Source organism: Staurois parvus, unplaced genomic scaffold (assembly GCF_062004578.1).
Source record: "Staurois parvus isolate SC_StPar_1 unplaced genomic scaffold, SC_StPar_1.0 ptg000818l, whole genome shotgun sequence".
In the NCBI taxonomy this organism is placed as follows: domain Eukaryota; kingdom Metazoa; phylum Chordata; class Amphibia; order Anura; family Ranidae; genus Staurois; species Staurois parvus.
Window position 1 is genome coordinate 11,122,966 of NW_028318614.1, and position 25,148 is coordinate 11,148,113.

Here is a 25,148-nt window from a genome sequence, read left to right on the forward strand (position 1 = left end):
AAATAGAGTGACTAACCGATTTTTATGGATTAGAGTTAACCTACACTTTAATGTTCCCACGTGTATTGAAAGCTTTGAAGGACTGAACGCTAAAAGATGTGGCCAAAAAAAAGGCTGGCAGGGAACAAAGAACTAGTCTTCACTATTGCCTGCGGTCTTATCTTTTCTCCAATCGTGAACTATCAAGCCTAGTTCTGTACTGTCTGTGTGTGGAGCAAACAATTTTTTTAAAGATGGGACTTGACTTCTGCATATCAAAGCCTCCAGCAAGAACATTGAGCATCTCTGTACTGACATCACCAAACCTCAATCAAAATCTCTTGGGAGCAGCAGTCAAACACAGCAGTGCTGCTCCCACTTCAGGTGTACCAGTATGATAATGTAGGCACCCTCACATGCCAGGAAGTGCACTGGTATTTTATTAGGAGAAATTTGAGACAAGATGTAAAAATTCTGGATAGTGCTTATCCATATGGAAGAAAAATATATTTGAAATATATTTTAAAAATAGACTTTGAAATACTACAATTTTGGCCATATTCAATATATATATATATATATATATATATATATATATACACACACACATTTTATGTTGAAATGCATTTTTATAACAAAATATATGAAAAATATTTTTAAAAATGCATTTTCAAATATACTGTATGTCTTTAAAAATACAAATCTACATTTTTGGAATGCATTTACAAATATATGTTAAAATGTATGTTAAGATGACTTTTTTATACGTTTAAAAAAATCTGAAGAATATATTTAAAAAATATATATTTTTACAAATATTTTTCATATATTTTGAAATATATAAAAACCGCATTTCAACATGCAGTATATATAAAAATGCATTCCAAAAAATTTAGATTTGTATTTTTAAAGACACACAATACATTTGAAATGTATTTTTAAAAATATTTTTCATATATTTCGTAACAAAAATGCATTTCAACATAAAGTGTGTGTATATATATATATATATATATATATATATATACATACACACACATATTTATTAAAATATATTGAATATGGCCAAAATTATAGTATTTTTAAATATATGTCAATTTATTTGGGAAGAATATTTTTAAAATATATTTCAAATATATTTTTCTTCCATGCGGGATATATTCCTATAACAGAAAATCTATACTTCTTGTGATCAGTGTTATGTTATGATGGACTTAAACACTTGCCCTCCAGAGGATTTACCCCCCTTCTTGACCAGGCCATGTTTTGCTGTACAGTGCTGCGTTACTTTAACTGACAATTGCGCAGTCATGCAACGCTGTAAATAAATGAAATTGATGTAATTTTCCCCCCACAAATAGAGCTTTCTTTCGGCATTTGATCACCTCTGTGTTGTTTATTTTTTGTGCTATAAATAAAAAAAGACCGACAATTTTGAAAAAAAACAATATTTTTGACTTTTTTGCTATGTCCAATAAAAAATTTTAATTAAAAATTAAATTTCTTCATAAATTTAGGCCAAAATGTATTCTGCTACATGCCTTTGCTAAAAACAAATCCCCATACATGTAACTTAATTTGTTATGTGAAAGTTATAGCGTCTACACATGGCGGTATATATACTGGAATTTGTTATTTTTTTTTAATACTAGTAATGGCGGCGATCAGCGACTTATAGCGGGACTGGCATTCTGACACTGGGTGGGAACTGACTAACTGCCACTGACATCCCCAGTGCCACTAATACAGTGATCCGTGCATATAAAAAGCACTAACACTGTACTAATGACACTGGGCAGGAAGGGGTTAACATCTGGGACAATCAAAGGGTTAACAGTTTGCTGCATGTGTGTGTGTTTTGCTGTGTGCTCTGTGCTGTGTTTTACTAGGGAGACATGCTGGTTTGTATCTCTCTGTTGTGCAGAGAGATACAAAGCAGCATGTCCATGCTGACAGGAGAGAGACCTGTGTTGTTTACACACAGTTCTCTCCCCTGTCAGCTTTTCCCGACGATCGCCGAGTGCCAGTCAGGAATCGCCAGCCGGGACCCAATGATTGACATCTCTAGCTGCCAATAGCGTATATATATGTGATTTTGCGCAGCCCTGCCACCCTGTAGAAGTACTTCTGCTATAGGGTGGAGGTCAACTGGTTAACATCATTACTTTTGTGGGAATCTCCGGCTTATTTTTCTTTTTTTCCCACTTTTGTGGGAACAATGTATATCAAATATCAATTCTATCTCAAAACAGTTATAAAAATGATATGCCATTGCTACAGGGCAGGTAGCACTACTATATTCTAGATGAGAGACATGAGACCGAACAATGCAGAAGAGCTGAAGGCTGCTATTGAAGCATCCTGGTCTTCCATAACACCTCAGCAGTGCCACAGGCTGATAGCTTCCATGCCACGCCACATTGAGGCAGTAATTGCTGCAAAAGGGGCCCAAACCAACTACTGAGTACATATGCATGCTTAGACTTTTCAGAGGTCCGATATTGTTCTATGTACAATCCTTGTTTTATTGATTGCATGTAATATTCTAATTTTCTGAGATTGTGGATTTGGGGCTTTCATGAGCTGTAAGCCATAATCATCACAATTATGACAAATCACGGCTTGAACTATCTTGCTTTGCATGTAATAAGTCTATCTCATATATTAGTTTCACCTTTTAAGTTGCATTACTGAAATAAACTTTTGCACAATATTAAAATTTTTTGAGTTTCACCTGTATTTCTCTGTTGCCGCATCGGCAGCATTAAAAATAATTTCTAAAGTGTTGTGAAAATGTTAATGCATGACTTAACCTAGTAGACAAAATGTCGTGGTTGAATTTGTTTCTTTTTTCTACACATACAGAAAATATCTGTTGATCTTTCCAGAAATGCAGTATTGTTGTCACTTCCTGTGTACCGACCTGGAAGAATAAAATAATCTTTATCTGTGTAAACTACTAATCCCATCATTCCCAATGTAATGGAAATGAACAAAGGAAGAAATATTTGAAGTCCAGCCTGGGTGGCAATCATAGCTGGCTCTAAAGAAAGAGAGAAGGAGTGAGCGAAGACATTCAAGGACAAAAAGTATTTGCAGGATCCCCAGGTGAAAATAAAGGAAAAAACACTGAAAGAAAGAAAACTAATGCAGCCACATCCTCATCTTAAGACCTCTTCTGCCCCTCTTTCATGTATTTTTAATTTCTAGTTCAATTTCATTAGGTTTACAGATTTATTTCACTTAGTTTTTATTGAAAGAAAGCAAAAAGAACATACAGCTATTATTTGTCCTCATGCACACTGGACGTTTTTACAGCTGCTGTTTTTTGGCATTTGATGTTTTTTTCTACAGTCAATAAGCTCCCCAGCATGTTATCCTATGTGTCCATGCACACACAGACTGTAATCAACGTTTTTTGGCTGGGACATTTTTGGCACGAAGAAAACCCCAAAACTGGGTTTCTAGAGGAGTTTTTAGCTGTAATAACGCTGAAAAAACGCAGTAAAACATGGTAAAACACCTGCAAACTGGCATTTTTGTACTTTTTTTGACCCCCCCCAAATTTTTTTTTGTAATAGAAAAAAAACACGGAAAAACACAAACATGAAAAAACACCACTAATCGCGGCAAAACGCTAATGCAAAAAGATGAAAAACTCACGTTTTAACATGACTTTACACAGCTAACATTACCAGCTTTATCAAAACGTCAAGTGTGCATGAGGACTTAAAGTACAGCTAATGCAGGTGCTTATTATGCAAACAAAATAGCAAAAAGTTATAAACACAGAAAAAATTGTGCACTTAGCGCAAAAAGAGTTAATGCAGTAACCTATATTCCGGACACAAAAATTATTATTCTAAAAGGTGAGCAAAAACCAATATCTCTGTGGTGATCAATGCAAAATATGTGTGTGGAAAAAATAAAGCGAACCCATAATGAACAATATGCATCAAATAAATGGTGAAATAGCAAGCCCATAGCAAATAATTCACTTATGCATAACAAAGAAGTAAACTTCAAAGAGAAATATATCAAAGTCCAAATGTGAACTCTTAAAAATTAAGTCCACATGTAAGAATCCAAAACCACCTCACCGACAAGTGAGCCAGTTCACAGACCTTTTTCCCCTGAAGATATTCGTTGCACCAGACGAAACGCGCATGGGGTGAGGCCAGTGGCATATGATGTTGTACACTTGCTGTTGATCCCTGGTGTGGTGTGTTTTGCCTGTGTTACTGTGTAACTTTTGTGGGTATATCTACTTTTAATAAATCATGTGGTTTTAGCACACTAGTCTGTGGTCCTTTGTTCTTTCTCCTACCCATTATTACTTTGAGGTGCTGGCTTTGGATAACCAGTGAAGGACTGTGGAGGCAGTGGTATCCTGAGCAGTGCCCCCACCCCAATTGAATGAATTCTGCTCTGTTGACCTCTTATCATTTGGAAATCATTAATGTTTGGTAAGTGGGGGGAAAGCCAGCGGACTGTATACTTTACGGAGTTCCATATCGTCAAGGCGTGTGCAAGTGCAAGAGGTTTTGAACGTGACAGAGGAGGGATCCATGGTATTGAGGAAAGAGGGATCAGGCCAGTGTCCAGTTTGTCTATCAATGTGCACTAGAGTACCACTCTGCCTGCGTGAACTAGGGGGGAAATTTGAGTTGATTTATAATAATGGAAGATATTGGGAACCCCCAAACCTCCCTTGGTTTTATGTCTGTATATTACACATCTATTCAGGCGTGGCTTAGTGGAGCCCCAAATAAATTTCAAAATGAGTAGCTGAAGAGGGCGAAGTATACCTGGGGGAACAAGGAATGGAAGGGCTCTGAATGGGTATGTATACGGCCTATCCAGCAGATACTAGGTATATCACAGGGCTTAAGTGTTTAGGTGAGGGATTTGATAAGAGATAGATAATTGGCCGTGTATAGCGTATGATAAGAAGGGGTCAAATGAATTCCCAGATATGGAAGCAGATTGGACCATTTGAGTAAAAATTGGGCCTGTATGGCAGTGCAAACGTTAGCCAATAAAGAAACATTTTTATTATTATACAGAATTTATATAATACCAACAATACAATTACAATACAATTTAATACAGTGGGAAACAAGCCCTGCTTGTTTCAGCTTACAATCTAAGAAGGAGGGTCAACTGATACAAAAGGTAATAACTGCGAGGGATGAGCTGATGGAGAAAATTAAGTACAGATATAAGGTGTTGGTAGGAAAGGCTTGTCTGAAGAGATGGGTTTTCAGGGATCATCTAAATGTAGACAGAGTAGGAGATAGTTGGACAGATTTGGGTATGGAATTCCATAGGATGGGAGAGACTTGGGAGAAGTCCTGAAGGCAAGCATAGGAGAAAGTGACAAGGGAGCTAAAGAGCAGGAGGTCTTGGGAGGAACAAAGACAATGATTTGGTTGGTATTTTGAGACTAGGTTAGTGATATCGCTGGGGGCCAAGCTGAGGATGGCTTTGTAAGTAGTTGCTTTTATTTTGAAGTTAATTTGTTGGGAGAGCATAACCCAGTGGAGAAGAATAGCAGACACTGAACGGTTCGTAAGGTGGATGATTCTGGCAGTAGTATTGATGATAGACTGAAGAGGGCATAATTTATGTAAAGGTAATCCAATGAGGAGGGAGTTGCAGTAGTCAAGTTAAGAGATGACCAAGGAGTAAATTAGAAGCTTTGTGGTGTCATTGGTTAGGAAGGGGCATATTTTGAAGTTGCTGCATAGGTTGAGGTGGCAAGCTTTGGACAGTAATTGGATGTGGGGCTGAAAGGATAGTTCAGAGTCCAGAATAACACCGAACACCTTGGCACGCGGTGACAGGGGTTGATAGTTTAGCCTTCGATCTTAACAAAGAAGTCGGGGGAAGAAGCATGTGGGGGAGGAAATATTATGAGGTCGGTTTTGGATTGATTGAGTTTGATGAAGTGGTATGACTGATGGAGTGATCTTTGGGGTAGAGAGATTTGTGTGTCGTCAGTGTAGAAATGGTATTGGAAGCCATGGGAGGCTATCAACTGACCCAGGAAGGAGGTGTAGATGTAGGTGTAGAATAGGAGAGGTCCAAGAACAGAACTTGGGGGGACCGCGACGGAGAAAGGAAGAGGAGAGGAGGAAGTGAGATTATAATTGATGCTCAAGGTAAGATGAGGTAGGTAGGATGAGAACCGGCATGAGTGGAGTTTTCCGAGGAGGAGAGGGTGGTCCACTGTGTCAAAGGCAGCAGAGGGGTCCAAGAGTAGGAGTACAGAATAGTGTCCATTGGATTTAGCCATTAGTAGATCATTTGTGAGTTTTAGGAGAGCAGTTTCTGTGGAGTGTTGAGAGCGAAATACCAACTGAAGGGGATCAAAAAGGTTATTTTTAGTGAGATGGTCGCGCAGTTGGTTGTAGACTAGAAGCTCAAGGAGTTTGGAGGAAAAGTGGAGCAATGAGATGCGGTGTAGGTTGTTAAAGTGGTTGTAAAGAACTTTTTTTTATAAATAACAAACATGTCTATACTTACCTGCTCTGTGCAATAGAATTACACAGGTTGGCCCTGATTCTCCTTGGGTCCCTTGCCGAAGCTACTCCCCTCTTGCTGGTGCCCCCAATACGAAGCTGATTGCAATGGGGGCACTCGTGGGGGCTCGCTCCCGAGTCCCGCTGCTGCATCCTTTGACACAGACAGCTAGACTTGGCCCCACCCCCGCTCCCTCATCACTGGAGTTGATTGACAGGAGCAGGAGCCAATGGCTCCCGCTGCTATTGATCTGCCCAGTAAAGAAGGAAAAAGCCAGGAGAGCCGCAGCTCTCATACACAGTCCTTGATCGCGATGGGGCTCAGGTAAGTATAAGGTGGGACGGGGGGATTCTTTTACACAGAAGGTTTTTTACCTTAATTCATAGAATCAATTAAGGTAAAAAACCTTAAAACTTTAGAACCACTTTAAGATTGGTGGGGTACAGTGAGGGCTTTTTAAGTATGGGGGTGACTAGTGCAAGTATGGGGATGACTCATAGCCATAGTAATTTAGAGATGCAAAGGGTGTACTGTAAAGAGACTCAATCCAAGTCAAAAAGGATTCTCACAAACCTCTATGCCTTAGAGCAGCATGCAGATATGACCAGGGCAACGTGCCAAATGCTTCACCTATATCCAGCAACAACAGCATTAACTGTTGGGATTTTTGTTTCGCCATATGAACAAAATTGTATTCCAAATATTATCCGCTGCCTGTCACAGAGGGACAAAGCCCACCTGGTCTTTAGGAACCAGTTTGTGCAGAATCTTATTTCATCGGTTGGCGAGCAGTTTTTCCAGAATTTTTATATCAACGTTTATTAAAGAAATTGGGCAAAAGTTGATGGAGTGTCTTTATCCAGCTTAGGAAGAGTTACAATATTGGCTTTTTGCATATTAGGGGTGAAAGATTCTCCATTAAAGCTATTAAACATGGTCACCAAAGATTTTTATAAAACAGGGCAGTAAACCCATCGGGGCCAGGGTGGTTATGGGTTTTTACTTATTTTCTAAGTCGTCAAACCTCCTGCTCTGTTATGTTCATTCTCAAAGCTTTACATTGGTCTGCTTTAATAACAGAGAGAGAGGATTCGTTTATTAAAGCCTGTAAGTCAATAGTGGGTTGCTCCTGTGAGGCATCGTAGAGATTCGCCATGTGTTATTGAAACTCATCAAGTATTTTAACAGGATTGGAAGTTCCCTAGGGTTGGTGTCACCCGGGGCGGTAACACTTGGTGTCACCCCTCCGACGATCCCCGCAGGATGGATCGGATCTGCGGATTGAGCATAATGGATCGGAGTCCGATCCATTATGCCCCACAATCCGCAGATCCGATCCATCCTGCGGGGATTGTCAACTTGTAACCTAAACAGGGTTGACTGATCTTTCCACAAGCTCCACGAAAAGGAAAATTTTAAAGCAAGCCGACGATCCCCACAAGATGGATTGGATCTGCGGATTGGGGCGCATAATGGATTAGACTCCACCAACCCTAGGGATGCCCCTGCCACTATCTCCCTCAGAACGTGATTCCAGGTCACTGTTTAGTGCTAGTTAGTTTAGTCCTAGCTAGATGCTTCCAACTTGTTTCATGTTCCCTCAGTCAGTTTTAGTTATTCACAGAGACAGGGCTCATTGGGGTTGTCATTGGGGTTGATTTACTAAAACTGGAGCGTGAAAAATCTGGTGCACCTGTGCATGATAACCAATCAGCTTCTAACTTCAAATTTTTCAATTAAGCTTTGATTAAAAAAACAAAACAAAACTGGAAGCAGCATTTGAAACAGAACTGGACTGTTAAAGTGCAATATATACATTTTTTGTTTCTGATTTTATATATGATTTAAGTAGAGTCATTAGGTAGTCTAGCATTGTCAGGTAAGGTTTTAATATTGGCAACTAGATATTTGTGTCCCATAAACCTTTGCACATTAATTATTCTAGGGTGGGGACATAATACAACACACTGTTCTTTTTTATATACCTATTTTATCTGTCATTAACAATACGTACCAGACAATTGTAAAATTAGTCTACTCTCTTCTGACATGGCAGCGGCACAGCACTAAGCACATTTTTTTCTAGTGTTACATTTGCCATACACTAGTAGGATTTCATCTGATGTTTTCCTGTTTTTAAAGGAGCAATATGAAACATTTTCTCAAAAAAAAATAATTTCTAACAGTGACTCTGGTTTAAGTTTGGGAAAGTTCATTTACTCCAAAAAGCAAACATTTCTGAAGTACTTTAGAAGGTAATTTGCCAAGTCATCAGATGTACTGATGAAAATTTTCGTACAAATGTTCATTTGAAAAACTGCTAGTATACGGACTCAGGAATACTGCTTTTGCGCTAACCCTGTTTGACAGATACATCAGCCAATCATAGAGCAATACCTATAATGGCAATAAGGAAAGGTGGTAGCCATTGCACTGGCAATAATGAAGCACTGCACATTTCTACTGATAAAGAGGAGGGAGGATGAATAATGGACACCTTGGTGTCAATTGCGCACACCATGGGCAGCTGACGTTCAGCAACATTTGCACAGAGTATCTATAAATATATTGTGATATGGGGGGTGTTATCTTAGTGGTGGATGCATTTTTACAGTGAGTCCATTTCAAAGGGAGTCATAGTTAGGGGCTTGGTAGCCCACTTTTATTAAATGAAAATAAAAATGTCAATCCAGGATTCCCATCCAGGGATTTTAACTTCATTCAGCAAACACCAATGAAAAATACTGAGCCACCTGGCTCTCTGGTCAGCAGTCACTCTGCTTATTTGGTCTCCCAGACCACTGGCTATTCAAGCTCTTTCAGCCTAGGTGACAGCACCTTGCTGTTCAGACTCAACATGGCCTCTTGGCAGAGTTTTCGTAGCACCTCAAGCATGCTCCCACCAGAGACTTCTGAATTTCCTCCAATCCCCTGGACTTACTGGCCTCCTCAGCTTCTTCAGTTTCCCAGACTCTCTCTTGGTCTCCCAGACTCTTGCAGCTGGTTAGTCTTCCTGGTCCTTGGGAACAGAAAGCCCCTCACAAGGGTTGCAGCCTCCCACAGGAACTCCCAGCTCTCCTGACAGGATGCTGTCTCCAAACAGCAGCAACTGCACAAACCCCAGCTCCCACCACCTCCTACTGTTCTCACCAATCCATCATTATAAGGGCTGTGTGCACCTGGGCATACACTCTGCTGGTTGTCCACAACACCCAAACATTGGGTTGGAGATTCCATCCCACCCAAGACTCTTTGGAATCTCCAAACTATAGAGCCCCATCCGTGAAATACCAAAATCCAGAGAAAGCTGCAAGAGCAGTTTTCTCCATTCAAAATACACTTTGTAGTCCTGCACTCAGCAAACACGCAAACATTGTGTCCTTTTCCTGACCATTTCCACAGTGAGAGAGCTTCCCACTGTCACATTATAGACAGTTGGCAACCTTGCTTATAGCCCAAGGCACATCCAAAACTCATATATATGAATTGTTTTAGTTGTCAATGATTTGTAATTCTAACTATTTGTCTTGTGTTTTAGGCATCCTGAAGGATAACTAGGTTTTCAACTTCTGCTGTAGTAGCACAGCTTGGTTAAGAGCAAGCTACCTACCTACTGATTGGACAGTGAAGGAGCAGCAGCATACTGATGAGCTCACTCTACTCCATTCTACTCTCAACATCTCCTGTCAGCTTGATTAGTAGACAGAATCCAGATCATAACACTGGCCATTCTTCTCCCATTCTCAGTGTGTTTATGAGGTTGGTATGAAGACAAAGGCAGTACCTTATATTAACTGAATTTCAAAATATGAGTATATGTAATAATAAAAGTAAAATGCATTAGTTGGTATTTTTTATACGTGGCTGGATTTCAGCTTTAATTTAACTTCAAAATAACCCTTAATGGGGTTCATATGTCCTAAACAGGGGCTACTATTCATATTTAGTTTTGCTGGGTGGTAGTCGGCACAGACTGATTTAGTGTTTACTTTTAATTTGGTTTTCCCTAAACTCTGTGGAGCTATTGTTTCTCTCTGTTGTCAGTAGGTGTCACTGATACCTCTGGCAATACTGTGGGAAGCTACAGTTAAACTGAGTTAGGCTTATTTATGTTTCCCCTGGCCAACCAGTAGAAAGTTTATTGCCAATGGTACATGCAGGGGGGAGAGTATAAATATATGGGAAGGACCATGTGAGCTCTCTCTTCCCCCTGGGCTGTGGCCTGGGGATGGGGGTTGTACAAGAGCCGAGCCTTTGCATGTGCTTGCAGCAGAGGCCTGGGAACAGAAGGGGCCCAGCTGTCCATTGTATCCTATTGCTTGTTGCCTCACAGAGGACAGGAAAGGAAAAGATGATGCCTGAGACGAAGTACCAGAGGCGACTTTGCCTCTTGAGTTCCTGTGGAGGAAGAACTCATAGAGAAGCTGGGTAAGCATCCAGATGGGATCATCGAGGCTGCTGCAACTTGGAAAGATATGGTTGCTAACAGAGACAGCTGCATCTATTAAAGGTATAGGTTGTTGGATTCAACTTAAAGCCCCTTTTCCTGCATTAGTGTCTATTGTTGTAATACTAAGTCTGCAAGTCAATAACGGGTGTCCTAATGTCCCTACCCCTCCCTTTTTTGGAGTTTGTGACTTTATAAACTGATTTTGTTTGCATCTAAAAGTGACTGGTGCCCATCTGTTCTCATTTTCCACTATTGCCTGAGGACTACACCCTTAAGTGAAATGTCAGCTCTTCCTGTCTCTGGGGGTACTCCACATCTGCCTGAGGTTCAGTGGGGCGCTACATAAATGAAACTTTACATCTAAACTAGAACTAAAATTTTGAACAAAGGGAGGGTTATAGCTTCTGCTATTTTTCTTTTTGCCAGCTGTGTCCCATTGGGGAGATATCCCTTCACATCCTCCAAATGTGGGAATCCCTGGTTGTCAGAGATGAATAAAAAAAGTTGAGTAAAAAAATTCTGAGGCCCCTCACCCTACATATACGCACTTATGAATGTAAATGCATGCGTCGGGGCGCCTACTCATGAACACACATACCAGAAATAAAGCAATATTTCTATCATCGGAGCTACTGGGTATTGCTGAACTGATGGCCTGTAGGGAATTTTAATACATCACCTATAGAAAATATAGGGTACTGAAGTTTGTTTCAGGGGCGCACGTAATTTTAAGGCTTGGCATGTTGAGTAAATCGCATAATTTATATTTTAACAAAAAAGAGGGTCATTTATTGCATTTGTGTGCCATAAAATTAACTTTAGTGTATTTTTTACTGAAATTTTGGGTTTCCTAAACTGTTGCGCTACTATAGTGTAACATAAAAAATTGTAACTACAACCATTTTATTCTCTAGGGCAAGGTTTCTCAGCTAGGGTTCCTCCAGCATTTGCTAGGGTTTCCTTGAACAATGAGCAATTTCTGCCTCTATACACTCTATACACTATATTGCCAAAAGTATTGGGACTGCCTTTACACGCACATAAACTTTAGTCCCAGTCTTAGTCCATAGGGTTTAATATTGAGTTGGCCCACCCTTTGCAGCTATAACAGCTTCAACTCTTCTGGGAAGGCTGTCCACAAGGTTTAGGAGTGTGTCTATGGGAATGTTTGACCATTCTTCCAGAAGTGCATTTGTGAGGTCAGGCACTGATGTCGGACGAAAAGGCCTGGCTCGCAGTCCCGGCTCTAATTCATCCCAAAGGTGTTCTATCAGATTGAGGTCAGGACTCTGTGCAGGTCAGTCAAGTTCCTCCACCTCAAATTCGCTCATCCATGCCTTTATGGACCTTGTTTTATGCACTGGTGCGCAGTCATGTTGGAACAGGAAAGGGCCATCCCCAAATTGTTCCCACAAGGTTGGGAGCATGAAATATTCCGAAATGTCTTGGTATGCTGATGCCTTTAGAGTTCCCTTCACTGGAACTAAAGGGTCAAGCCCAACCCCTGAAAAACAACCCCACACCATAATCCCCCTCCACCAAACTTTACACTTGGCATAATTCACAAAGGCAAGTACCGTTCTCTTGGCAACCGCCAAACCCAAACATGTCCATTGGATTGCCAGACAGAGAAGCTTGATTCGTCACTCCAGAGGACACATCTCCACTGCTCTAGAGTCCAATGGCAGTGTACTTTACACCAGCCAACGCTTTGCATTACACTTGGTGATGTAAGGCTTAGATGCAGCTGCTCGGCCATGGAAACCCATTCCATGAAGCTCTCTGAAACTTTGAAGCTAACCTAAAGGCCACATAAAGTTTGGAGGTCTTTAGCTATTGAGAGTTGGTCACGTCTGTGCACTGTAGCATGTGCTTACCCCGCTCTGTCATTTTAAGTGGCCTACCACTTGGTGGCTGAGTTGCTGTTGCTCTCAGTTGCTTCCACTTTGTTATAATACCACTAACAATTAACCGTGGAATATTTAGTAGCAAGGAAATTTCACGAATGGACTTATTGCACAGGTGGCAACCTATCACAGTACCACGCTTGAATTCACTGAGCTCCTGAGAGCGACCCATTCTTTCACAAATGTTTGTAGAAACAGTCTGCATGCCTAGGTGCTTGATTTTATACACCTGTGGCCATGGAGGTGATTGGAACACCTGAATCCAATGATTTGGTGGGGTGTCCCAATACTTTTGGCAATATAGTGTAAGTTCCACTGACACCATTGATCCTTTTGCTGTTCGTAAGAGGGTAAGTCTTCCCCATGTCCACAAATGTGAGAATCATTGTTCCCACTAACCATCATACTAATGTATCATGAGTTGTGTATATATAGTAACTTTTGGTACAGTTTCACTGAGATGGGAAGGTTATTTCAGGGGTTCCTCTGTGTTGAAAATCTTGAGAAAGACTGCTGTAGGGTGTCCACTTTCATAAAATATATAATATTTTAAGTACACTTCAGGCCTAAAATTATTTTTTAATGTGTACAAAAATGCAAAAACCACTCTGCAAGTGAAAAGGTTTAACCCTAAAATAAATATAATGTAGACTAAAGTTGCCACCATCAGACAAGGTGCCTGCAAGTATTTTGTGTTATTAATTCCAGTGTCTTTGTGGAGCTACTTTGGTTCTATGCCAACACTGTACAGAAGGCCTCAACGTCTTTCCAAGTGGAAATTAGGCCCCTTTCTTTCTTGGTGATAGTGCTACCACTTGTCATCCAACTGTCAGATGCCAGAGTCTGTAGTTCACATTAAATCTGTCATTTGACAGATTAATGAGAAGGATGGGACTTAGCACTGGTAAAGACATTAAATGTCTCTTAGACTGGTTGCTTGGTTATGCCTATTACCTTGGAGATGTCTTTCTTGCACCCACCTATGAATGCCATGGGTGTGATTCATTTGGACCCACCATGAGCTCCAGCAGCTGCAGTATTTGCATTCCGGAATTCCCTATAGGTAATTTCTCAGCATTGCCAGAACACATTTAAAGCTGAGCTCCAAGAATTATATATTGCATAGTCACTTTGGTCCAGCTTGGCATTCTGTAACTGGATGTGGTAGAGATCATGACATCACCGCCCTGCCTCTCCACCTCCTCCATTCAGAGAAAGTCTTGTGCGCATTGATAAAATACAAGGCATTCTGTGAATGGTGGCAGTGCCGAGCAAGTGACCTCTGTCTTCACTATGCAGAAAGGCAGCTGCTTGGCACAGATCCCAGTAGACTGAAGTGATCACTGTAGTAGCACTGACTGCTATAGTGATTCTCTGCTTCCATAGTGGTCCCACAGGTATGGAATATATATATACTTACTATTATCCAAACTGGACCAATGTAACTATGTAATTAAAACCTTTTCTAAAGTTCAGCTTTAATATGACCCTAAATAACACAGGATGTTAGAAGATGCTAATTAAATGTTTTGATAAGAAAACATGGTTACACTAATAGATAAAGAGTTTTTAATTTGCCTTTAAGACCTGACTATAAGCCACTCAGTTTAGCAAACAAATGACCTATCTTGTCAAGCCAGAAGGTGCAGCATATGATTAGCTGTCTAGGTGTACATCAGTGACATTCTTTAGAAATTTATGCAGAACAGTCACACTTGTAAAAAAAAAAATCTTCACTTATACTCGTCACATTACAGAGAGACTTTCTCCAGGTGAAATCACTTTCCTTTTAAACCTGCAGGTCTTTTATGTTCTACTCCTTCTATAGTTTTATTCAATATCATGTAACACTTTAGGCTCAGATATACTGTAACAGGCTGGCATAGCCTATTGCCACCCATGTCCTTTGCAGAGCTGATCACTGGAAGGGTTAACAGTCTACAGGGCGGAGGTATATCAACAGGTCCAGTGACGACATGGGATGATACAGTTTCCATTCTCTGTCTCTTTGATACAATTTTGGTTGTTACCTCCAGGACTTCTGACGCCCTAGACACTCTGCAGCGGAGATTCAGGACAACATGATGCAGCAAGGCCCTGTTGTGTGGGCAAAGGTATGGACAAATATATGCTAACCTGGGGTTTGGCATAGAAGGGGTTAATCACCTGCAAAGAAAAAAACAATTGAGCAAATTTATGCAGCCCTTTGGCAAGTAAAGTAGCACAATAATTAATGTTATTGCATAGTAATATGCAGGTAGAGTTGATTTATTAAGTGCAGGTCCATAGATAAAAAAAAAAACGTATAGAAAATGAATTAGGGAATTGCTTTTGTTCATTGGGCACTAAATGTTCTGCAGGACAACAGTATTGGGTAGTAGTTTTGCAGATTAAATATTGGACAGTTTGAGATAGCTGCATTTGGGTTGTAGAGATATTATGAAGAATATTGTAGGTGAGGTACTCTTTGAATTGAGACAAAAGCACATTTGTTATTTAGCATTTTGCAGCTCACACAATTTTTTTTGTATAAAATAGCTTCAGGCAGAAAGAGATTTATAAAAGATACTTAACAAGCTCCTTAATGGTGACATTCTATGCACAACTTCTTACTTTACAGTATACATGAGATAATTACATGGTTGTAACATAGAAGTCTGTAAAAGCTCTATACATGGCATGAAACATATAATATCAGAGCCTGTATCGGAATAAAATGTATTCGTATCCAAGGGATTACTCATTTTCCCATATCATCCTACATATTATACAAGACAGCACAAGAGCTAATTAAGCTTTGTGGGTGATAAAAGCAGGAATCCATTTCATAGTTAGGATCCAGAACTTTCATGCACAGAGTTCTACTTTTGTAAATTAGACAATGACAAGTGACAAGATAAAGCATATTTACATGTGTGATGGTTTCCAACTTTTTTAAAAAGTTGAATATCTACAACTGTTTAACAAATAGAAAGTGATTTTAGGTTATCCACAGAAAATATGAACAAAACGATTATTTTGTAGGTAGAAATAAAAGGTCAATTCATGAAAAAGTGATATTTTAGCAATAAGTGGAGCCTGGATGGCTTTGTCACGCCCTGAGTTTTCATATGTTTTGGACACATCAACATTGAGATCTCCCTGCCATAATTCCTCACTTTGTTCTTGTACATCTGGGAGTTTTTGATGTTCCTGCCAACCTTTACATGTTTCAGCTCCTCCTGTTGCTTTTTCTATCATATCAAATGATTAAACCGCTAATAATGGTCACAGCAGGTGTGCAGAACCAGGAACTCAAGAACAGAGATCTCATTAACAAAGCCATGCAAGATAAAAGGAAACTATTGGATGGTTTCAATCTCCAGCATTTACATAGACTGAAATATTGGTTTTGGGTAGAATGGCCCTTCAAAAGGAGATAAAGATGAAGGTATGTTTGAGGAACAAATTTCCCAAAGTTCTCATCCTTTAGAACAGGGGTCTCCAAACTTTTCAAACAAAGGGTCAGTTTACTGTCCTTCAGACTTTAGGGGGACTGGATTGTGGATGGTGGGCTAGAAAATGTTCTGGATCCACCATCAGTGAGAATAAACATGATCTCAGGGTTGGCGATCAGTAGGAGGAGGAGTAGTGCCCCATTCTTGGTATTAGTTGGAGGAATAGTGCCCTGTCATTGGTATCAGTGGAAGAAATAGTGCCCCATTGTTGGTGTCAGGAGGAGGAATACTGCCTCATTTCATTGGGAGGAAAAGTGCCCAAAGGGCTGGATAAAGGCCAGCAAAGGGCTGCAGTTTGGAGACCACTGCTTTAGCATAATAGGCAACATAGAGAACATGAGCCTGGTGGCATAGTTCTTATTATGTTTTACTGTGCATGAGTCTTGCTGCAGATTGTGTGCAGTTTTATGTCTATTCAAATAAAAACTATCCTTTGGTATCACATTGTATTTTATACCTTAAAAGTTCCTTAATCTTTTATTTCCTATATTTTGCTTCTACTTAGTATATTGGTACTGTTATACACATAGATACATAGCTTGAACAATCCTAGGTCCATATACACTCCTTATTGCAATTAGAATGGCTATTTAACATAAATAATTCTAAACTGATACTTTAAAAGCTAACTAGAATGGGTTTTTATGACTTTAGTGGGGATGTTAGGGCAAAGCTACAGGCAGTTGTAACCATAGACTGCTTAGATCTTTAGCCACTTCTTGGCAGCCAGTTTCACTGCTGTACCTTGATGTGTTGCTAATGAGCTGATTGCCAGCAAGAGGCTACATTCCTAAATAGCATGAGATTAAAATCACCCATGTAGTTTAGCCCTGACACTGTGCTTCACTGGGCGTGGGACTACCTTGATTGTTCTGTGTACTCTGGGGCAATATGCCAGTGTTATATAAATATAGGAGAAAGTAACAAAACTATAATGAAAACTATTCCAAACCATATTGAGCGATAGCCCATATTCATTTTCATTATGCCATACTAAAAAAAAGTGTCATTTCTATGGGTTAGTCTACCAGTTTGATACTGTTGGAGCACGGGAAGTGACAGTTATGGTGTAAATCAAACTCTGTTCCATGTTCCTGTTCTGACACTTGCAATTTCTGGTGCTCCTCCATCTATCTCCTTCAGATGTTGGGATCATATAGATCTAGGGGTAATTTTCTGAGCGCTGAAGAGATGGAAGTACAGGCCAGGAGTCCTGGATGATGCTGACACCAGGCACCAGGTCTTTCAAGTGGGCAGGATTGCAAGATAGGATTGTCTGACCATTCACTGAGGGATTGACTCAGCTATACCCATTTATTCTACAATAGTCAAGAACAAATTAAATCTGTTGCACACAATGCAAGTGCCACACAACTGTAAAATTGTGCAACAGATTTTTATTGGCCATCTTAGCCTGCACGCTACATGTTTATCTCCGTCATTCCACCAACCCCAACTAGTAGGGAGTGCCTTCAAAAAGAATTACCATCTCGAACAATGAGAAGCATCTAACTTTACTGACACTGACCTTTTTTAAAAAATGTGGGTCACAATCATTATATATAGGAATAATATGGGCCTTAAAGGAGAAGTACAACCAACGCTTTTTTGGCTGTACGGCAGTGCAATTCATTTCTGCACTCCTGTGACCCAATTTCAGCTGACAGCAAACTAAACTCAGCTGGTCTAGGATGGGGAAAGATCCCGACTTCAAAGTCGGGAGCCACCCCAGAGTCTGGAGCAGCACCTGGCTCAGCCTCTAGGCGAGCCTGAACCAGCTGCTCCCCTCCACTGCCCTCCAGTGAGTTCAAGGTGTTAGTAACCACCTAGCGGGGCCTCAAGCAGTCCACAGGACAGGATTCCCCAGGGCGCGGAGTCTAAGCCCCAGTCTGCTTGTTCACCAGGGCCCCTGATGGTGGGGATGGGCTTGGAGCAGACAAGGACCAGGTTGCGGCCCCTGAGTACCCCCGTCCGTGGTAGAGTGATCCGCCAGAGGTATATGCAGGTAGAGAGCCTGACGTGAAGAGGTGGAAGACTGGATCCGAGCGGGATGGATGGATGGCAGAGTAGTAAGCGTGGTCAACGGGCCGGGTCAGTAACAGTGGGATCAGCGTAGTACAAGGCGGCAGGCAGAAGAATAGTCAGGTCACTCGCTGGGGTCGGTAACAGAAGTTCAGATCAGGTATGGGGATATGCAGAAGAGAGGTCAAACTAGCCAGGGGGTCAGAGCAGGAGAAGTCAGCGGAGGTCCGGTTCAGGCAAGGTCAGCAACAAATCTCAAATAGCAGGAATACAGGAGCAAAGACCATACGGCAATGGGTGTCAGTGCAGGGCTGGTTTAAATAGTGCGCCCTGCCCTGCTATTGGTGCCAGGCGAGCGGTCGCGATCGTGAGTGCACATGTGCGGCCGCCGCCGTACAGGTCTCAGTGTCCACCGGATTGTATGGATCAGTGCTCCGCGCATGTGTGGAGTCACTCGCCGCCGCGATCCCTGACACAAGGGATTGGCAGAGAAGACAGCAGTGACTGACAGTCCTGCCATCTGCTCAGAGCGGCTGTGAACTCTGCAATCAGTGATCATGTGTTTGCTGAGTTCTCACCCCAGAGCCAGCGGGGGACAGATGCAGCATCAGACCGATGCTGCATCCACATAGGTAAGTATACATAGGGAAAAAAAGCCCTACTTCTCTTTTAACTAAGTAAAGGTGTTTTCTAATGTACTGGGATGATTAATTACATTTTGTGGGTGAAGGATAATTAAGACACAAGAGCTGTGCAATATATAATTAGGTTTTCCTAACTGCTTAATATATCTTGACTGAGCCTTGTTGATTTCTGTATTTTAAATAGCTGACTGCCCATACTGTATATCCATAGAAATTAGATGATCATCACCCAAACTTGCTGGTTATAGTTAAATTGAGAAACAACCTATTGTCTGTAGGTACTTTCTCATGATAAATATTCTTGAGGGAAAAATGATTTGGCTAGGTTAGATAATCCCAGACAATCACTATAGTTTTCACTAAGACATGGTGGTCATGGAGGTATCTGGCAGTACCCACTGCCATCCTGCACAAGAATAAACAGGCAGACTTAGGTGATCCACTGTTGATGTTTCTGGAAAGATCTTTCGATGGTACTATCATGTCTACATTACTGACTGCTATCTAATATCCACGGCCAACTTTAGCTTTCTTTTAGATAATTGGGTATATTACCTGGTACTATATTAGATTTAAACATTTACTGCAGGTTGGATGGCCAACCTTTCTAGACATGTAAATATTTCTCTTGTTCAGTCAAGTGGGCTGAATGAGAGAATACCATAGATTCACCCATTCAAACAGCATGGATGGATGAATTTGCCGGTGCTGGTTATTGTACTCTGGAAGCCGGCAACCGCAGCTGTCAGAATACTCAAACAGTGACTAAAGTTGATTGGCTGCCACTACTCTTCGGTTGACCTTTTTCCTTCAGGCTCCTTTGATTTCTCATTCAATTTTGTCATTGTTGAATGACACATTATTTTATAAAATGTTGCATTTTAAAATAATCAATCACATTCAAAAATACCAAGCACCGCTTTGTTTCTCAAGGTGCTGCAAGGATGCAATGCAATAGGGTGTGCTCTATCTGCAAAATGCAGGGTAACTCGGCCAGTGTGAACAAGCCCTTGAAGTGCACTAATCTTCTAAAGCAACCATGAATTATAGAGAAACATTGTAACACATTAAAATGATTTTAAATCCCAGAGTAAGCGGCTTTGGAAAACTGACTGCATGTATAATAAAAAAGAAAAGAATATATTGACTTCTGTACACATCTGTACATCTCTGCGCACATGTCACTGGCAAAACATAAAAGAAAGCTCTCAGCCTCAAGTGCTGCTTCAACATGCATTAGTATTTTATAATCTGCAATACAGTTTTCTGTTTACAGAAGTTTTTTTTTCAACTTTTTATAATACTACACATAAATAAAAGTGTATGCATAGCCAATTTTTTTTTTCTTTTACTTTTGGATGGAGTAGGAAAGTTTTACAACCCCCTTCCAGAGTACTTTTAGGACATTTTCTCTTCATTTCATATCTCAGAGATACACAAGGAAGTCTTGGGAATTCCCTCTTAGGCAGTTGTACCTGGAACAGTTGTCCCCATTGGACAATTTCCCCTCCCCTCTTGTCCTGGAGACACCTTTTGTAATATTGGATTTTCCCTTACTTTATTTCTCAGTGACAGTGGTCACCAGTACAGATAGAGAAATCTCCCTGAATTTGTCAAAGGGTCTAACCCTCTCTTACTCTATCCAAATGAAAAAAAAGTTTTGCCTATACTTCTACTTTATTAATATCAATAATTTTTTTAGATAAACATATTTTTTTAGAGCTAGATAATTTTTAAACAACCCTACTGTGCATCTAAAACAAAGAGGTGCACCTTCTAATAGTAGACAATTAATTATTACCTCTCTCTGGTGGATGGAAAATTCATTCTTCACTCTCTTGTAGAACTAGCAGCACCAAAGCTATAGGTCTCTTTTGGGTGTCCAGGATAGCATGTCCCTAATGGGAACCATTTTTCCTTGCAGTTTGTCTTCTGCCAAAAAAGCTCCTTCCTCACCTGCTAAGAATTTTTTACTAAACATTCACTGATAGTCATGCATGTGCAGCTCAATGCACAATCTCAGCATGCACAGACATTTCTATCTGTGGCCAGCCAATAGCAAAAAGGGATACTGTACCCTGGAGAAGAAAAGGAGATGAAGGGGGTGGCAACAGAGCATTGAGGGAGAGTATGGAGATTGCATCATTGGCGGAGAGCATAGTGGGGTGAATGTTTGCCATAATTGTAAAATTATGGTAAGAGAGCTGGAGACCACAATTCTGTTGAGTTCCACTTTATAGATGACATCCTATCCTGTTTTACATAAAAGAATAAGAGTGATAACTTGTTTATTGCTTTAGTCCCTTCTCACCATAATATGTATGGTCAGACTGTCCTGTTGGGTTCAAAGCCCTACGCCAGAGAAACTATGGTTTCCATACACTGCACTGATGATGATTGAACAGCCTGAAACAGCTGGATGCAGTTTGGAATAAATGGCTCTGTAATATTACACTATATTTGCACACACCAGCAATTCTTGATGTGCATCTGGCCAACAGGCTGTAAAGCAATATTTTGCATGGTTTCTCCCACTGTCCAAAAACGAGAAGTAATTCTCTTTGGGATATGTGATGAAATGAGATATGTGAATAGCTTTCACTTTACTGTGCACGATATAGAAGAATATTGGAACTGTAGTCTTAAAGTGGTTGTAAAGTAAAGGTTATTTAACTTAATGCATTCTCTGCATTAAGGTAAAAAAAAAACCTTCACCAAATACTTACCTGAACTCTGCTCTCTCTCCTCACAGGAGAAATAGTGCCTCAAAAATGGCATCGGTGGGAGGAACAGTGCTCCATCAAAAGTGTCAGTGGGAGGAATAGTGCCCAAACGTTGGGGTCAGTGGGAGGAATAGTGCACCTCAACTGTGTTAGTGGGAGGAATATTGCCCCATTGCTGGTGTCAAGGATAGGAATAGTGCCCCATTGCTGGTGTCAAGGATAGGAATAGTGCCCCATTGCTGGTGTCAAGGATAGAAACAGTGCTCCATCATTGATGTCAATGGGAGGAATTGTGCCCCATTGTTGGTGTCAGTGGAAGGGATAGTGCCTCATCATTGGTGTCAGTTCGGGGAATAGTGCCTCGTATCAGTGGGGGGAATAGTGCCCTGTGGGACAAATAAAGGCAAGCAAAGGGCCACATCTGGACTGTGGGCTGCTGTTTGGAAAAAAACTGGCCTAGAAGAACAGCAAAGAAAGCTCATTTGCTAAGCAAAGCTACTGTAGATAGAGAACTACAGACTGAACATATACTTTTCTATAGTTTCTAAATGCAGTTGTGAAGATTTCTGAATATTTTCTATTAAACTATTGTGTTCCTGAAACTTATAGAGTGCTAATACGCAAACTTTAGTGCTGTCATTTAAACCTGTACCTGTCCCATTGTCAAATTGCTGAAAGGTAAAGCCTAGCATCAATTAAATCTTTTTAATAATGCCTGGAGGTGACATTACTCAGCATGAATACATTTAATATGAAAAATATATTTGATGCTAGGTGTCTTTAAGGGCGCAGTGCCTTCCAATGCATTGCATTGTATAGCATTGCATAGCATTAAATAGAAAACAAAATTGAAAACATCCACTGCAATGCATTTTAAGAACGCATTGCAGCATACAACAGTACACAACCCCATGGCACACTAATAGATAAGTATTACAATTTCATTTCATGAGGGTGGAATGTGTACTTTCACTTCTATAGCCTTTGTGCTTCTCCGGCTGTGTTTGTCCTGTGTGCTGGTCAGACTAGCTTTTATAGGATCAAACTGTAATTAAATTTTCATTGTCATTTAAAACATGACCTGCTAACCGGTCATAAGGACAAGCTTTCAGAGAACAAGAGGTGCGATAGTGAATGCCTTCAGGAGTTCACTAAAAGAGTTTAGAATGAGGGACACAAAGCCAAGCAATTCATCTGTTAAAATCTGAAATATCCTCATGCAATTACTGGCGCTTCAATGATGCCCAGAGGATTGGGAAGGTTGGACAAATGGTTCTGAGGCACAATTTATTTTAAAGTGTTGGTTTTATTAAAATCCCTCCACAAACAGCTGGAAAGTACTAATATATTTACATATAATAAGTAAATATATATATATATATATATATATATATACACAGTGAAAGAAATAAGTATTTGATCCCCTGCTGATTTTGCCCACTCACAAAGAAATGATCAGTCAAAGAAAAGTGTATTGTAACACTGAGAGACAGAATAGCAACAAAAAATTCAATTGAAATGCATGTCTAACAAATTATGCACTGATTTGCATCTTCATGAGGGAAATAAGTATTTTATCCCCTATCATTCAGCAGGATTTCTGGCTACCAGGTGTCTTTCATACAGGTAACAAGCTGAGATTAGAAGCAGTCTCTTAAAGGGAGTGCTGCTAATCTCACCTGTCCACAGGAGCAATCAAACAACTCTCCACCATGGCAAAGACCAAAGAGCTGTCCAAGGATGTCAGGGACAAGATTGTAGACCTACAGAAGGCTGGACTGGGCTACCAAACTATCGCCAAGCAGCTTGGTGAGAAGGTGACAACAGTTGGTGCAATCATTCGCAAATGGAAGAAACACAAAATAACTGTCAGTCTCCCTAGGTCTGGTGCACCATGCAAGATCTCACCTCGTGGAGTGTCAATGATCATGAGAACAGTGAGCAATCATCCCAGAACTACATGTGAGGGTCTTTTAAATGATTTCCAGGCAGCTGGGACCATAGTCATCAAGAAAACAATTGGTAACACACTACACCGACAAGGATTGAAATCCTGCAGTGCCCGCAAGGTCCCTCTGCTCAAGAAAGCACATGTTCAGGCCCGTCTGAAGTTTGCCACTGAACATCTGAATGATGCAGAGGTGGACTGGTTGAAAGTGTTGTGGTCAGATGAGACCAAAATCAAACTCTTTGGCATCAACTCACACTGTTTGGAGGAGGAGGAATGCTGCCTATGACCCAAAGAACACCATCCCAACTGTCAAACATGGTGGTGTAAACATTCTGCTTTGGGGGTGTTTTTCTGCAAAGGTGACAGGACAACTGCACCACATCAAAGTGACAATAGATGGGTCAATGTACCGTCAAATCTTGGGTGAGAACCTTCTTCCCTCAGCCAGGGCATTGAAAATGGGTTGTGGATGGGTGTTCCAGCATGACGATGACCCAAAACACATGGCCAAGGCAACAAAGGAGTGGCTCAAGAAGGAGCACATTAAGGTCCTGGAGTGGCCTAGCCAGTCTCCAGACCTTAATCTGATTGAAAATCTGTGGATGGAGCTGAAAGTTCGAGTTACCAAATGTCAGCCACCAAACCTTAATGACTTGGAGAGGATCTGCCAAGAGCAGTGGGCCAAAATCCCTCCTGAGATGTGTGCAAACCTGGTGGCCAACTACAGGAAACATCTGACCTCTGTGATTGCCAACAAGGGATTTGCCACCAAGTACTAAGTCATGTTTTGCGAAGGGGATCAAATACTTATTTCCCTCATGGACATGCAAATCAGTGCATAATTTGTTAGACATGCATTTCTTTTGAATTTTTTGCTGCTATTCTGTCTCTCAGTGTTATACTACACCTACCATTCGATTTTTAGACTGATCATTTCTTTGTGAGTGGGCAAACATTCAAAATCAGCAGGGGATCAAATACTTATTTTCTTCACTGTATATACATATTTTCATCATATACAGTGTAATATATATAAAGGGCAGCACAGTGGTTAGCAGTAGCACCACCTAGCAGCAGTAGGGTCATTGGTTCAAATACCAACCACAGCACTATGTGCTTGAAGTTTGCATGTTCTCCCTTTACCTCCATGAGTTTCCTCCTACACTTAAAAGACATACTTATAGCTTAATCGGCCCTAGTATGTGTATGTATGCATGTGTGGGCAGGGACTGATGCGAACGTGCAAAAAATATGTAAAGCGCTGTGAAAATTGATGGTACTATATTAGTATCTTTTATATAGATAGATAGATATACACACAGTTGGGTCCATATATATTTGGACACAGGCACAATTTTAGTTTTTTGCAGGTATTTACCAAAACATATTCAAGCTATAGTTATATAATGGATATGTCCTGAAAGTGCACACTCTCGGGTTTAATTTGAGG

General features: G+C 40.6%; 1 protein-coding gene across 2 annotated transcripts in view; it reads left to right on the plus strand.

The window, feature by feature from the left end:
* The first annotated feature begins 14,645 nt into the window (after window positions 1–14,645).
* Window positions 14,646–25,148, plus strand: part of PKP3 (plakophilin 3) — a 154,461-nt gene continuing 143,958 nt past the window's right edge. The window contains exons 1-2 of one of the 2 annotated variants that reach the window (XM_089655060.1): window positions 14,646–14,812; window positions 14,898–14,975. In XM_089655060.1, the coding sequence (XP_089511186.1) occupies window positions 14,943–14,975 (33 nt within the window). In that variant the 5' untranslated portion in view covers window positions 14,646–14,812; window positions 14,898–14,942. Of the gene's footprint in view, window positions 14,976–25,148 lie in introns of both variants that reach the window. The other variant, XM_089655059.1, reaches the window with a different exon arrangement.